We start from the raw sequence: 16,121 nt of genomic DNA, 5'->3' as shown, positions 1-16,121 counted from the left end.
ATGGCTTCTCATTTGAGTTGCATGAGAAGACTAGGGCTCCCAATCAGATGAGTCAGTCATTCACTGAGAATGATGCGTTCCGAGATAAATGTATGGACACATTTATGTTTCATAATAAAAGCTACAACTCAGTACAAGGCCATTAATCTACTAGGAAAAAAGATCCAGGTCACTGTTTGTGTTTACCACAGCAAAAAATATTGAGAACACATTTTAATACCTCAAAATAGTCAAATGAACACTTTAGAAGTTGACACTGACACTGTGACAGTTCGACCGTACTTCAAGTGAACGAACAAAACCACCAACATGTGTAAAAGGAAATGTAACATTTGCCTTAGTTTAATCTGTGTGAGGATTTTGTTTATTCTATTGTTTAGGCCTAAAAAAAAAATAGGTGTGGTTACGGTAACCTGACCTACCCTATTTTTACGGGCCGACCCTATAACTTTTTATTACATTTGTCAACAAAAAAAACCTAAAAAAAAAACGAGTGCAGAAAACGCAATGAAAGCGAAAGCGCTCGAGTTGTCATGCAGACGACAGACGATGCAAGGGAAATAACTCCTTCTAGTTCTACTAAAAAGGCCAAACAGAAGCTTGCCATGACAAAAATGGCGGCATCTTTTTCGGTTGCGAGTGCTACACGCTTGGTTGCTCTGCTATTAAGAAAAAAAAGTTAAATAGGGGATTATGAGTGGAGGAAGGGGCAATTAGTTTTCTTGAAGTTGAACTGATCCAAGCTATCCAGGGAAGAAAACAAAAGGAGTGTTGGAGGGACAATCTCTTGCCTTACGTAGTGTAATCTTCTTCTCCTTCTGCGTTCGTGGGCTGAAACTCCCACGTACACTCGTGTTTTTTGCACGAGTGGAATTTTACGTGTATGACCGTTTTTACCCCGCCATTAAGGCAGCCATACGCTGCTTTCGGAGGAGTAGTGTAATCAAAACAACAATGTCTAATCATTTGTTCTACATCTGTATTGACTTTAGTCTCTAATTTCTAATTCAAGAGTTTCCAAGTTCTTTGTCTCTTCTAGTTCTATCACTGGAAGGTTTATCGCTGGGTTAATTTGGGGATTTGCTTTCACAAGGTACTGATAACTACTATGCCCTGTGCACAGGTTCTGGCCCAAATTAGGGGGTGGGTATTTTCTCAATACTATGCGCTTACAAGGCAGTTTACTGTAATTGAAACTGGCTTCAAATGTAGTAACTGGTATTGGCAAACTTTTCTCAAATTTGCCCCCCCCCCCCCCCCCCCCTTCTTTGCCCATCAACAAACTATTTGCACTGAAGAGGGAGAACTTCAGAACTCTAACTTCTAAGGGACAGGGACAAAAGGAGACCTAGGCCAGGGCTTGCCAAATTTTAAAATTTCTGTATTTCCCAGGGAAATGTAAATCCAATTTCTACATTTCCCCCCAAATATTTAGGTTTCCCGTACATTTCGAAAAAAATCACGAAATTCCAACCACGTGAACTCATCCTTCCATGAAGGGAGAAACTGCCTCGATCGCTTCTCTCGGTCGTACACTTCATCTTTTTTCAGTTTTTTGCAGGGTTCTTCTTTTGCACTACTGTCACTACTCCCTCTTTTCGTTTTCACGAATCCGAACCTTTCTATTAACGACATTACAATCACACGACGCACTAAAAAACAGAAAGACGATCAACGCGTCTTTTGCAAACAACACATGTATGTGACCTCCTTCCGGATGTATAATTGTAAACAGCTCATTCATTGGCTAAATTCCAAGTACGGACCAATCAAATTTCGAGAATCAAAATACATTTTTGATTTGTCAGGAAGGGAAGCAACTCTCTTGTTTCACAGCAGACGACAAAACCAAAGACTCGGCAACGAAGCAGACATTGCAAATACTGTTTTCTTTTATCTGTGAATGGACAGGCTTTGCGGAACGTGTTTAAGGTAAACAAAAATCATCCAATGTGCATTTTAAGAGATACGATTGTTGTCTTTCCCGCGGGAAAGCAACCTGGGGAATGTGTACTTCCTGGCCAATTTTTACCTTTCCCCGGGTTACGGGAAATGGGATTTGGCAAGCCCTGTAGGCTACACTGTACCCCCATCCTCCCACTCCCAGTGCCAAAAATTGGTGGGTGGGGCAATTCCAACTCAACATAGGAAATCTTTGTCCATATTGAGGTCTAACGAATGACGTCTCACAACGTGCGTGGTCGTCCTTGGCGGTCAAGAAAGCTGCCGCGATCATTGCGCAGACGACACTTCTAGACCGCCAATATTTTTTGTGCGCATCACGTGCTCCACATAAATCGGCCGGAAACGAAGCAATTGGGAAACCTGTCCCCTGTTTCTTACAGGCGAGATTGGCGAGTGGGGCGAGGAAGTACTGTTTCTTGGGAACATCTCGCCACGTGTGACGCTAGCCGACGCTAGGTAGCTTTGGGCTTGCTCGCTTGGCGAGAAAACATGGCGGCCGCACAGCTGCCTATCCGATTGGCTGTCCATGGTTTTTTACCGACCAGTGCAGACGACCTTTTCGGAATCAACCAATGGTGTTTAATTCTTGCGTAGCTAGCCATTAAACCGTTTTATAGACAATCTCGCCTCCTAGCTTCGCGAGCGGCTAGCCGAAAGAATATCTCGCCTGAAAGAAACACGCGACAGGATAGCATCTGATCATCATCTGGTGGAGAAAGAATGGCGTCTAGTTTGACTCTAAGACTTAAGTGGTATGCACATATTCCTGATATTGTGATTGGTTATGATTCATGAAATCCACACTCCATTTTAAACTTTAAGTTTAATCAGGTTTTGCATTTCTCTACATGACAAGAACGAGAAAGTCTGAAGCTTCTTTAGCAGAGTTGCATTATCTGACGATTCTTAAAACACAATAGTCGGCGAATCACATACATTAAGTCAAACTAACCAATACTGAACTGAATCAGGGAATAAACACATCAGATGTCTAAAACTGACTTACTTGTTGAAAGGAATCTTGTATTTTATTGCAAAGGCAGTAGCGTCAAACCCGAGGAGCTGAATATTGGTGAAGAAAATCTGCTTCATGTCCATCCCAACGGGCATGCAATCGCCTGTCGTTCCTTTTTCATCTTGGTCACTCCCTGCGTCCATTTTAGCAGATCTTAGTACCATAAAAGCACTTCGATGAAGTTTTCAATTCGACTGACCTTACGAGTTGAAACAGGCCGCCAACATCAAAGTCCCGGATGTAGTTAAAAGTCTAAATGAGAATCAAGGTTTTTAATGACTGAGCGGTTTGCGAATACAACAGTACATGAAAGAGGTAAGGCACGGTAGAGTGATTAACTGATTTCTTCATCAATATCATGTCATTTTACTAAGTAATTTCGTGACCACTTGAGCTGTCAACATACGTACACCCTCGAATTTCACCTTGCTGGGTAATAAGCTCTATAGAATATGTTGCTTATGAGTATTGAAAATCACAGAAAAATGTGCGATTGCTATACTTTCTTTCTTTCTTTATTTGGTGTTTAACGTCGTTTTCAACCATTCAAGGTATTGCTATACTTGATGGCTTGAGTCCCACGTAAAATTAATAGTCACTATAGTCTGCCAGACATTTCACTAGCACGGTACATACCAAACACAAAATTATAACACAGTGGTAGTATGAATGACTGTCAGATTTATTTATATGGTGGAACCCCCCTTTTACGACCTCAAAACATCTGGTCTTTGAAAGGGACAGTTAAACAGGAGGTAAATTTACAGGAGAGGGGTTCACTAGTCCGAGGGTTCACTAGTCCGAAGGTTCACTAGTCCGAGGGTTCACTAGTCCGAGGGTTCACTAGTCCGAGAGGAAGTACTCGTCAATCAACGACTTCAATTCTTCTTCTTCCGCATCGAAAATGTTACCTGCTTTGCAAGAATTCAGCAGAAACGCTAATCTTTTCTCCATTTTCGCAGTCAATCGCAACCATAGATCTATGATCGCAACATACGAACACAAGCGGTAGAGAGGCATTACTTCCCCTTAAGACCGCTTCGACCAATCACGAGTGCTGTTTCAGCCGAGAACGGACATTGTTACCAAGAAAGTTTTCGAAAGTGGCTTTTGATTGGTAGAAGCCTCTTTCTTGTTTACACCCAAAGAATTGCGTGTTAAACTTCATGGTTGGCCAACATAATTTAACCTAGAAGCTGGTTTAAAAATAGACACAGTGACCTTTCGAACGCTATACGACATGATGGGGTTCTGTAAAGGATATATATATGTTGTCATTCTTGTTGAAAAGTCGGTCAATTATAGCGTCCTTTGTCTTTATTTAGAGCATGGTAGATTGATTAAATATCGATTTGCAGGCATTTATAAGCCACTGACATCCAAAAACAGGCAAATATGTGTGTAGAAGTGTCAAAACTATCCCAAAATGCCAATAACCCAATTCTCCCAAAATTGACCTATATTCAATGTACATTGTATCTCCAAAGAGGTTCCCGCGGGTTATCTACCATTTTGTCAGATCCGGTCACATTTTTCAAGTGACAAGGGAAGCAATGCTAGACAATCTTTGACTTGCGCAGAATCCTCTTGCGCAATACTATTCATGTGCTTCCTGTCGTTCTCCGAGTAAGCTAAGCATACAACTTTCAGAGCCACACGAGAAGGAATCTCAAAAGGTAAACTTCTTCAAGTCGTTTAAGATGGCAACTTGGATCGCTGTTGGCTCCAGGGGAAGAGGTCGTGTACTGATACACAGAGACCATAAGTATCAACTGAATAAAAACATCAAACCACCATGTTTTGGTGCTGTTGGCGAAAGACGTGTAGGTCCAATGTCACAACTAATCTGTTTGATCCCGAGGAAGAAAATCCTCAAATAAGGATAATTGACCAGGAAATGGGACACAATCATGATTTTGACGTACCGATCAGATCAAAAAGGACAAGTTTCTGAACGACGCAAAACAGAAAATCAGAGACAATCCCACAAAGCCTATCAAAAGAGTTTATGATGAACAAGTCGCCGCAGCTCACCAAGCAGTCGGACAAGGAGGGGAAGACAGGCCTCCTATGGTTCCGGACTTCGTTTCCATTAGGTCTCAGATGTCTAGACTGAATTATGGAGAGGATCGAGTCTGGGTTGTACTACAGCCTCACACATAATTTCATTGAAATCGGTTCTCAAACATCGGATATCTATTTGCGGACACACACACACACACACACACACACACACGTACACACACACACACACACACACACACACACACACACACACACACACACACACACACACACACACACACACACACACACACACACACAGACAGACAGACAGACAGACAGAGTGAAACCTATATATACCGCCTTTTAAGGGGCGATATAATAACTGGAAAATCAAGCGTCTATAGTGAACCTTCGGACTAGTGAACCCTCGGACTAGTGAACCCTCGGACTAGTGAACCCTTGGACTAGTGGGACGTTCCCATTTACAGAGGGTTGAAACAGAAAATCTAAAAAGGTTTAAGAATCCGATGTCTCAAAAGAAGGGATGAGTCTTAGATTGTGAGGAGTTCCACTGTTCACAGAAGATAGCAGTAATACGATCGATTTACAACTGGACTGCGGTCAGTGATAGATCGATAGGCTTTCCCACCTGACGTTTTGTCAGCTAGGACGGGTACATTTCTTTGCAGCTGTTCTTCACTGATGCAAGTTGCAAAATTGAAGCAATCTATGTTTTTCTCGGCATGATGTTTTCAAACTTGAGCAATGTCAATCCAAACAAAATGCATTATGTTCAACGTTTGAAATAAAACAGGCATGCAACAATCGTCTGTCCAGCCAACTCCAAAGTGCCCCTCTCGTTCTCTGCTATCAGCATTCAGTGATTCACTCACTATAGTGTTCTTTAAATGGTTGATCTTTTTATGTTGTTTATTTTTATTTTTATTTGTTGCATACGTCTTTTCACCAGATACAGCCGGAAGAGCTGCCACAGTGCCAGATGGTTTCTTAAGTTCTATTACCTAAGCTGGCTGACTTTTTACTTGTCCCAGGCCATCCCTAAATGATCTCTCTCTCTCTCTCTCTCTCTCTCTCTCTCTCTCTCTCTCTCTCTCTCTCTCTCTCTCTCTCTCTCTCTCTCTCTCTCTCTCTCTCTCTCTCTCTCTCTTTCTTCCATCATCCTTTAAGCACTTAAAGTCATTAAAAAGTTTTAAAAAATGTGTCAAAAAACACTTAAGGTCTGAGTAGTTTAACGCCTTCTGATTTACCACACTTAGTATTACGTCAAAGATATGCTGTGCATTGTATATTCTGAACATATTTTTGTTGTACTATTGCTACATGTTCGATTGCTACCAGTTTGTACTTATAATTACTTGCATAGTATGCATTTTATTTTATGAATAACCACATATGTATGCTCTTCATGCCTCATCTTCATCATCTGATCATCATCATCATCATCATCATCATCATCTTTATCATCACGTGCTGAAGTTTTCTGACCTCCTTTTGTTGGTAAACTTTTTAACTTTTTAATTTTTCAATTTTATCATTGTGTGTCTGTACTGTGCGTCCCAAGGACAGATTGTAAGAAAAGGCGTAGCCTTAAATCTTAAGCCTTGTTAAATAACGTTCAATTCAATTCAATTCAATTCTCTCTCTCTCTCTCTCTCTCTCTCTCTCTCTCTCTCTCTCTCTCTCTCTCTCTCTCTCTCTCTCTCTCTCTCTCTCTCTCTCTCTCTCTCTCTCTCTCTCTCTCTCTCTCTCTCTCTCTCTCTCTCTCTCTCTCTCTCTCTCTCTCTCTCTCTCTCTCTCTCTCTCTCTCTCTCTCTCTCTCTCTCTCTCTGAGGATAATACATGTCTATATTCATGACAGCCCGCCTGTTTTGCCCATGAACCTATACGTGTGTGTGTGTGTGTGTGCATGTGTTACTTTTTTGTATTTTTGTGAATTTGTTGTTTATCTGTATTGTTTTTGCTTCTTGGTGTTTTCTTGCTTTTCGTTATCGATATGGCTTGTTAAGCTACAGACAGGAAACCATCAAAGCGTCTCTCTCTCTCTCTGTTAGTTAATTTTGTTATTCAAAGGTTGCAGTGATGCTAATAGTCATGAAGGCTTTTGCTTATGATTTTGGACACACACAAGAACAGTGAAAAAGTGATAATTTTTTGCCAGGTGTGTGAGACAAAAACTCACCATGCCAAAGAAATTCAAAGGAGAGAACTCCAAGGCGCAAGAAGCAAGGGCAAGAAAAGAAACAATCAGAACTGCAGAACAAGAGAAGAAGAAACAGGCAGAGGAAGATGCATTATGGGAGGATGACGACAAACACGTTGCTCGGAAAATGCAACGAAAGGTAATTTTGTTAGAACTTGTATATGTTTTAAACTAAGGCTCTTTCTGTAGCATGATGATCATATTCATATTGCCCAGTTTCCATTCTCATTTTCCCTTTAAAAAAGGCTTGGCTGAAATATTATTTAGTTACTTGCTGATTTTTTTTTCTTTTTCTTTTCTTCTTTTTACATTTAGTCAAGTTTTGACTAAATGTTTTAACATAGAAGGGGGAATCGAGACGAGGGTCGTGGTGTATGTGTGTCTGTCTGTCTGTCTGTCTCTGTGTGTGTAGAGCGATTCAGACTAAACTACTGGACCGATCTTTATGAAATTTGACATGAGAGTTCCTGGGTATTCAGACGTTTTTTTCATTTTTTTGATAAATGTCTTTGATGACGTCATATCCGGCTTTTCGTGAAAGTTGGGGCGGCACTGTCACGCTCTCATTTTTCAACCAAATTGGTTGTAATTTTGGTCAAGTAATCTCCGATGAAGCCCGGACTTCGGTATTGCATTTCAGCTTGGTGGCTTAAAAATTAATTAATGACTTTGGTCATTAAAAATCTGAAAATTGTAAAAAAATTATTTTTTTTATAAAACGATCCAAATTTACGTTCATCTTATTCTCCATCATTTTCTCATTCCAAAAACATATAAATATGTTATATTTGGATTAAAAACAAGCTCTGAAAATTAAAAATATAAAAATTATGATCAAAATTAAATTTTCAAAATCAATTTAAAAACACTTTCATCTTATTCCTTGTCGGTTCCTGATTCCAAAAACATATAGATATGATATGTTTGGATTAAAAACACGCTCAGAAAGTTAAAACGAAGAGAGGTACAGAAAAGAGTGCTATCCTTCTCAGCGCAACTACTACCCCGCTCTTCTTGTCAATTTCACTGCCTTTGCCATGAGCGGTGGACTGACGATGCTACGAGTATACGGTCTTGCTGCGTTGCATTGCGTTCAGTTTCATTCTGTGAGTTCGACAGCTACTTGACTAAATGTTGTATTTTCGCCTTACGCGACTTGTTTTCACATATCATTTCGATTTTTAATTCTGCTTGTATACATGATCAGAAACAAACTTAAAGCCTCGCTATCCTTTGCCTTTCTTTTTTCTTTTCAAGAAACTATCACAGCATCAATCCATTGATCTGTTTCTATCTGTGTTTGTCTTTTCAAGAAACTATCACAGCATCAATCCATTGATCTGTTCCTATCTGTGTTTGTCTTTTCAAGAAACTATCACAGCATCAATCCATTGATCTGTTCCTATCTGTGTTTGTCTTTTCAAGAAACTATCACAGCATCAATCCATTGATCTGTTCCTATCTGTGTTTGTCTTTTTAAGAAACTATCACAGCATCAATCCATTGATCTGTTCCTATCTGTGTTTGTCTTTTCAAGAAACTATCACAGCATCAATCCATTGATCTGTTTCTATCTGTGTTTGTCTTTTTAAGAAACTATCACAGCATCAATCCATTGATCTGTTCCTATCTGTGTTTGTCTTTTCAAGAAACTATCACAGCATCAATCCATTGATCTGTTCCTATCTGTGTTTGTCTTTTTAAGAAACTATCACAGCATCAACCCATTGATCTGTTCCTATCTGTGTTTGTCTCTTCTGCAATGTCAGTCAACACAAGTGTGAAATAACCCTTGGGGTCCTGTAACTCAGTTGATAGAGCACAGGGGTTGTTATCCTCAGGGTCACAGGTTTGAGTCCAGTGCTGTACGGGCACAGGTCAACTTTACCTGATCACTCTGGGTCAGAAGCTGTATACATGTGCCACCCTCAAGTTATCGCCACGGCACAATTAATAAAGGTCATTCTGCTTTAAATGCTGCAGGTGGCTGATCCCACGTACCTCAACATTTACACACTTTGGACTCTTGTTGCTGCTAGCTTTCCATTGGGAGGAAGTGAACCAATGTTTTCAGCAATGGGAAGGTTACCGGTAAGTATAAAATGGAATGAAACCCTGAAACACTGGACTATTTTTTTCAGGATGAGAAGGAGAAGAAACGACTGGAGCAGCTGGAGAGGAAGAAGGAGCTGCAGAAACTGGCCGATGAGGAGATGAGCTCGATGAAAGGAGCCAAGGCCAACCCTGTCAAGGTCACTCGCGCTCAGATCCAAGCCAACGAGGAGAAACTGGAGGCAGAGGGTAAGTGGCAACGTAATCAGAGATGGGAAACTTATCACACGCTGTTTCATACCAACTGTACCTAATTTAGGGTTTCTCACCCAAAGCTCTACTTCAGTACAGTGACAGTGAGTTTGGCATCAAACGGCGCGGTGAAACTCGACATAAGTAGAGTTTTTCCAGAAACTCTCCTGAAGTCCACTTCATGAGGCAGGTTTTCAGATGTGCTACGTGACTGCACTACAATTCAACTTCTCAGCCGGCTGGTAAACTGTCGAAAGGAGAAAAATGCATGAAGCAAGTAACGTTTATGATGTTTTTGGTAGAGTCTGGTGCATTGTTGGGTACTTGAGGGCAGCTTATTTGCGATGTAGCACTGGCCCACTTCACTGAACTGACATTCCTTTGTTCGCTAATAGCCGCTCGAAGGGTTGACACCGTGATATATACCCCACGAGGCTATTAAGTGCCGTGTTGCACAGTATTGGGAGCATGGGTTGATTTTTTTACTGACAGGGATGGGGTTAGTTAGCTAGCTGTTGCTTTTCGGGTCCAGCGGACCATAATAGGCCAAATCAGGACCCCACCGGGATGGGGTTGCGATGGCAAAAGATTGAACATTCATAGTGCAGTGCGCGTGTGCATACCTGCACACATACATACACAATCAAATTCACTTTCACTTTGTCAGTTTTGCATTCCAGCAGACTTCCACTAACTCGCGGTCCACTAAATCGCGAATTCGGGTATATTGCAGAGACCTCTTGGACCCCGAAAAAAACAGGACCGACCATTTAAAAAAAAAAACTTTTAATATTTTTTTTATAGTACAAATCATGAAAAAAAATTCTATCATAACCACGCTATCTCTCTCTGGGTCCGATGGCCTTTCATCATGCAGTAAATTGTCATTTCATCTTATCAGTCTCTCTCTCTCTTTCTCTCCCTCAGTCTCTCCAAATAGTGTTCTACGTGTGTGTGTGTTTTCAGGTTGTGTACATTACGGGTTGATCGAGACCTGCGAACAAAAGAAAAACAAACCTTTCACGCGCACGTGCCCCACTCAGTCAAGAACTTTCATGCCACGATCGGTATCGTCAAATTGGCCACGTGCCTATAGAGGTTAAGTGTCTGACCAGTCAGTATGGCCAGTCAGGCGTGCAGTTGAACACTCGAGTCCAGCTAATTGCGATCTCTGCTAGACGGTCCGGGTGGCCACAGGCGCCAATCAAGTGCTTAAACTGCGCTTCAGTCTTCTGCAATCTAGTCAGTCATGCAATTTAACACTCGAGTCTCGCTAATCGCGATCTCAGCTAGACGCCCCCGATTTTCTACAGGCGCCATGAAGTGCTTCAGCTTCTTGCGTTATAGCAGGTGGCAGAAGAAGCAAACAATCAAAGAAGAAATCTACATGCTTTCTGCCAAAGACAAAACGCGTGTCAACTCAGACTCACACAAAGCAAAACAAAACCCAAAAAAAAGCTTATCCAAGTAACTGACACATCTAAAAACGTAAACGTCAACCAATGATTTTGATCCACCAATCATTCTGATCTAACTATCGTTGGTGTCAAATAGTATGTTGTCAATATAAGACCAGCGCTAAACCCAACATGTATTCATTATGAGTCGGAGAAAAAAGAAAAGAAATCGTCATCTGCTAATAAAAGAAAACGTGTCATCGCAGTTAATCTTTTGAGAACTTAGTTGCCAACAGAAGCGTCACACTTGCGAGAAACGCAGTAACACATACACATGAACATTGTAGCACAACCACATGCCAGGCGTGCGTGGGCACACACACACACGCACGCTCATACACACATGCACGCACACACACACATGCACTCACACGGCAAACGCACACACGCCAACGTGACGCTCACAGGCTTTTTGTGACCAACAAGGGAAATAACCGCGTTTTTCTCTGACTCAGAAGAGAACACGGTTTTTTCCCTTTAATTGGACCCCAAACTGCATCGCGAATCGGATATATCGCGATCAAAAATCTTTGGACCCCAAAGACCGCGAGTTAGTGGAAGTCTGCTGTATTTGTACTGGTAGGTTTGTCCTGAAGAAATGACTGAAGACCGAAACGATAGATACCACAAATCGAGCTCGCCAACTAACTTGAAATATGGGCCAAAACTAACGGTACCTTCCCCAAAACTTGACTGAACTACAGTATAGGTATTCCCTAGAAACTCTTCTGAAGCGCACTTCAGACAGGTTTTCAGAAACTCTTCTTATATAAGGTTTTGTCGCACTGTTTGATACAACAGTACCTATACATGGGTTTTCCCCCAAAACTCTACATACATTTAGTATCAAACGGTGCACCATAGGAAACACAATGGGAAAGATTTTCATCACTTACAAAGCTCCATAGATCATTGTTAAGATCGCCAGATTGCCCAAGTTTACACAATTTTAACAGTTTCAGGCTTGTACACTTTTGTGATCTCATGCTCAGTTTAGTTTTTGATTATGTTAGAGGTGACGCCTTGATAGTTGTCATGACGTTGATGGATTAAATGAAAAGCTAGCAATTTGACACGACAAAGAACTATACATGTACATTGTATGAAAAGTTTCTTTTCTTCTTCCATTCGTCTTGCAGACCTGTGCACATCTACGGTTTCTCCGTAATTTCTCCGATTTTTATATGCAGAATACGGTGCTACAAATTTTTAATTAAATTTCCGAAATTCCGATGTTTTACTAAAAAAACACATTTTTGTACTTTTTTTTCTGTTTTAAGATGTTTTGACCAATTAGTTGGCCGTTGCGCTGAAAAGACGTTTTCCAATTTACCGGAAGCGCGCGTGTTCTCAGCATTGAGTCTTTGTTCTTAGACTTAGTTCGTCCAGCGTCTGCGTGGCAACTTGTGATTGAAGTGAAACATGGAAAAGAAAAAAAGAGAGCGAGATTCAGATAGTGAAGAGGAGACACCAGCTCTGTCACCAAAGAAGACAACAGTGTTGATGTTTCACCTTGGCTTGTTAATAAATAGTATTTCCCATTCTACTGCGTCGTAGTGTTTCAGTTTGTGTGCTTTGTGAGCAGAATTATGTCTTGGAACTGTCGTTACAGTTTACTACTGAAACATTTTAAAAACTACTGAAATTTGGTTTGTTTACTACTGATGAGTGTTTTGAGTGTGTACAGGTCTGGTCTTGTTAGAAAGTCTAGTCAGAGTCCTGGAGTGGTATGCAAGGAACGGTTTTAACGGCACTTGACCGCATGGTGGCACTGTTTGTTCTGTAAGTCATGCTAATTGCCATTCACGAAACCCCGTTTCGACCCGCCAAAGTCACGTGACGGTTTTAAACTTGCGGGACCTCCCTCTCGGCGCTACACAATGGCTAACGGCATAATGCTGCCGGGGTAATCTTTTGATGTTTGGATGGCTGTGTTCGCATCTGGTCTGATGCAATCGGTCGCCTCGCTGACCTTGGTTATCTCGTCTAGTAGGAAGCGTCGAGTGGCGGTGATTTCCTTTGATAAGGGTGTTTGTGCGCATGCGAACAGGGCAAGAAGCGAGGTAACAAACTCATTATCTAAAGGGGTTCAATAATAGACTCATGTATACCAGTTAAAATTGGAAATTACACCGCAGTAGCTAAGAATGTTTTTGCCGCTGACACCCCTTCAAATGTCTCACTACTTGTGAATAGCACTCCTGCTGTTAAGCAGAGACAGGGAAATTTAGTATCTGAAGAGATTTGTTACATGTGCAGAAATAAGCTTTTGACTTAGGTGTATAAGTAAAACAAACAAAAATAAACACGAGTTTTGCTGTTCTCTTGTAAGTTTACACTTCCTGTGGAAGAATGATAATTACTACATATAGTCTTATAATGTTATTATTATGTATGACTCTTATTTCTCAGGAAAAAAATTTGATTTTACACCTGTTTTATTTATGTTATTTGTTCATTTTGTTCTCAGCGGCAGCAGCAGCTATGAAAGCCGATGTTCCCCATGATGAGAAACCCCTGGAAGAGAACATCAACAGACTACAACTGGAGGGAGATGATGCTCGCACTGTAGAAGAGGCTCTTTCTGTCCTGGGGTAAGTGTGATTGAAATCACTTTTCATCTCTTTCTTATAGTTGTACAGTGGAACCCCCTTTTAAGGCCCTGTTTTCTGGCAAGTGTCATTGAAATCACCTTTTCGTCTGTTTCTTAGGCCAAACAAAAATATATGTTGGTTTAGGGTAACATGACCCCCCAAAAATAGGGTCGGTAGGTCGGCTTTTTCAATTTTTTTTTTTTTTTAGAGCGCAATCTGTCTCGGTCATTGGGTTTGGGCAAGCCAAGCCTTACTACATTGTAGTCTTGGTGATGGCTGATTTTCAGTGTTGTTTTAGTTTCAGGCTGAAACAGTGACTAAATGTTTTGATATCGCTTCACATGACTTGTGAAATGGATGTACGGTGGAAAATTCTTTTAAGGCCCTGTTTTCTCAGATTTTCTGTTAATAGCATTTGTACATTTTTGCCATTTTCAGACATCCCCTCTTTTACCACATGACTTTCTCAGAATTTTTATTTTGTCTTAAAAGGGAGATTCCACTGTACCTATAGGTTTGTCATTGCGGCAATAACTTGATCAAGAAGCAGAGAATGGTGATGTAACAAAATATATGAGATGTTCACAGCACAGTAACAACTGCTGCTTGCTATGGGTGTACATGTGTACTCATTAATATTATCAATTAGATTCATTGCTTACAAAACCAAGCCATTTAAATTTGATTTGTGCAAAAAAAAGTATGCAACTTAATCTGTATGTGGGGTTGAAAATGTACTATTGCAAGTTAGAGAAAGTTCCACATTTAGATGAGGATACATGATAAATTCTGCAAAAAAAGAATGTGATAAACAGGCGCATTTCAAATTTGAAATATGTTGCCGGCTCTATGTGTTTAGATCTAGATCATGCTCTATTATTTAATAATAATAATAATAAATGAGCATTTATATAGCGCAACATCATAACTTTACAATTATGCTCTTTGCGCTTGACACATTTAAAATTAAAACACAGTTATACAAGCATTTACATCTACATTCATAGTCAACAAAATTTAACAAAATGATTTTTGTGGTAAGGTGATGTAGCACATGATCAAAGTAGATTTTGTAGTTGGTGACAGTGTTATTATTCCTTGATCTTTCACAGTGTCAGGATTTTTTTTGTTTGTATAATAAATGACAATCCATCGGTTTGCAGGGCTGGAGAGCCAGAAGTCGACAAACATCCAGAGAAACGAATGAAGGCAGCATACGCCAAGTTTGAAGCGGAAAATCTGCCCATTTTGAAGGCCGAAAATCCGAACATGAGACTTTCCCAACTCAAACAGATGTTGAAGAAAGACTGGATGAAATCTCCAGAGAATCCTCTGAATCAGCGTGTGGCAATGATGAATCAAAAGACATAGGAGTGTAATCTAGTGTGTCTCTTTTTTTTTTTTTCACCCCCACTCCCACCCACCAACCCCATCTTTTATTGCTTTTCATTTTGTTTCTTTCCTACACAGAGAACTTTTCTTTTTTTTTTCTTTTTTTTTTTGCAACAGAAGCACAGCTGAATTTCTGGCAGCTGCTTGCTACTGGTGCACAGTTCAGATACCTTTTTTAAAACCCAGAAGCATACTGATTTTATCCTTCCTGAAAACACTCGCTGTTTCATATACTGATCAATTATTGTGGATCAAAGATTTAGTTTATTTTGCCTGGTCTTCCTGCTTTCAGGTTGGCAGAAATATAGGACTTCAGTCCATCTTAAATTGAAAGATTTATTTTCTGTTTGATGTTTCAAAGAGCCGGTTTGCATTTGCTTCATTCATTTGATGAATGAAAATCTTCCTTGGTGAGCTGCAGATGTGCTTATGTGTGTCAAAGACTGAATTGATGCTTTCAGGAATATCTGATTCTCAATCCCTGAAGTATTTTTTGGCTGGTGTTTGCAACGAGAGAGAGAGAGAGAGTGTGTTATGTGTCTCCTAAGTGTGTGTGTGTGTATAAAAGAGAGAGACAGATTATCTGTGTGTGAAGTGCAGCTATGCTCATTGTACATACATAGATGTACAATATATGTCTGGACACAGCACAGATTGTGTAATGTTTTAATTTCAGTTGTGTGCTGCTTGTTAGTTACTGTCTTTATTTTTTAATTTTGCTGAATGTTACTCTGATTGGATAACCTTGTTCGTCTTTTTTTGTAAATGAAAGTGACTTTGTTTTGGGTACAATGAATGAATTAAATTGATGACTAAACATGAGTTTTTGACTCACCGTTTGAGTTATCAGTGAGTCTACAATACTGTGCAGTGTCCGTCTGTATGGCCGTCCAACTGTCCATGGACAAAACACTTAACGTTGATGTTATCTCAGATGGTTTTCAAGCTAGAGCTTTGAAACTTTGCACACTTCTAGGGTTTCATGATCTCCCGGCACGACCCCAGATTGGTTTACCCTCATAAAATGTTTGGGTCACAGCAGGGTCATGTTTGATTCATAAAAACTTAATGTTGGCGTTATCTCGGATGTTATTGAAGCTAGACCTTTGAAACTTTGCACACTTCTAAGGTTTGAAAATCTCCCGTTTTTTTTGTGGCCAATCACT

At 40.4% G+C, this 16,121-nt stretch overlaps 2 protein-coding genes across 3 annotated transcripts in view; one reads left to right on the top strand and one right to left on the bottom strand.

Moving 5' to 3' along the window:
* The window catches only part of LOC138982620 (serine-rich adhesin for platelets-like), a 36,050-nt gene extending 32,854 nt beyond the window's left edge, over positions 1-3,196 (bottom strand). Inside the window, exon 1 of the mRNA XM_070355955.1 lies at positions 2,972-3,196. Within this exon, the coding sequence (XP_070212056.1) occupies positions 2,972-3,144 (173 nt within the window). The 5' untranslated portion in view covers positions 3,145-3,196. The remainder of the gene's footprint in view (positions 1-2,971) is intronic.
* Positions 3,197-3,244: 48 nt separating this feature from the next.
* Positions 3,245-15,777, top strand: LOC138982581 (coiled-coil domain-containing protein 124-A-like). 2 transcript variants are annotated; one of them, XM_070355909.1, is made up of 5 exons: positions 3,245-3,295; positions 7,167-7,347; positions 9,350-9,509; positions 13,440-13,563; positions 14,727-15,777. In XM_070355909.1, the coding sequence occupies exons 2-5, from the start codon at positions 7,189-7,191 to the stop codon at positions 14,932-14,934; spliced, it is 651 nt and encodes a 216-aa protein (XP_070212010.1). In that variant the 5' UTR covers positions 3,245-3,295; positions 7,167-7,188; the 3' UTR covers positions 14,935-15,777. The 2 variants fall into 2 exon arrangements, with proteins under 2 accessions (XP_070212010.1, XP_070212016.1); XM_070355915.1 differs by lacking the exon at positions 3,245-3,295 and adding an exon at positions 3,392-3,413.
* Positions 15,778-16,121: the final 344 nt, after the last annotated feature.

The sequence above is a fragment of the Littorina saxatilis genome, linkage group LG1 (assembly GCF_037325665.1).
Source record: "Littorina saxatilis isolate snail1 linkage group LG1, US_GU_Lsax_2.0, whole genome shotgun sequence".
NCBI lineage: Eukaryota > Metazoa > Mollusca > Gastropoda > Littorinimorpha > Littorinidae > Littorina > Littorina saxatilis.
This window is presented reverse-complemented; position numbering and strand designations above follow the sequence as displayed.

Bases quoted from the DNA above. Each gene is read 5' to 3' on its own strand.
- LOC138982581 (XM_070355909.1), top strand. From the start codon at position 7,189: ATGCCAAAGAAATTCAAAGGAGAGAACTCCAAGGCGCAAGAAGCAAGG. The intron at 9,510-13,439 runs GTAAGTGGCAAC...TTTTGTTCTCAG, and splicing joins GGAGAAACTGGAGGCAGAGG to CGGCAGCAGCAGCTATGAAA. The intron at 13,564-14,726 runs GTAAGTGTGATT...ATCGGTTTGCAG, and splicing joins GAGGCTCTTTCTGTCCTGGG to GGCTGGAGAGCCAGAAGTCG.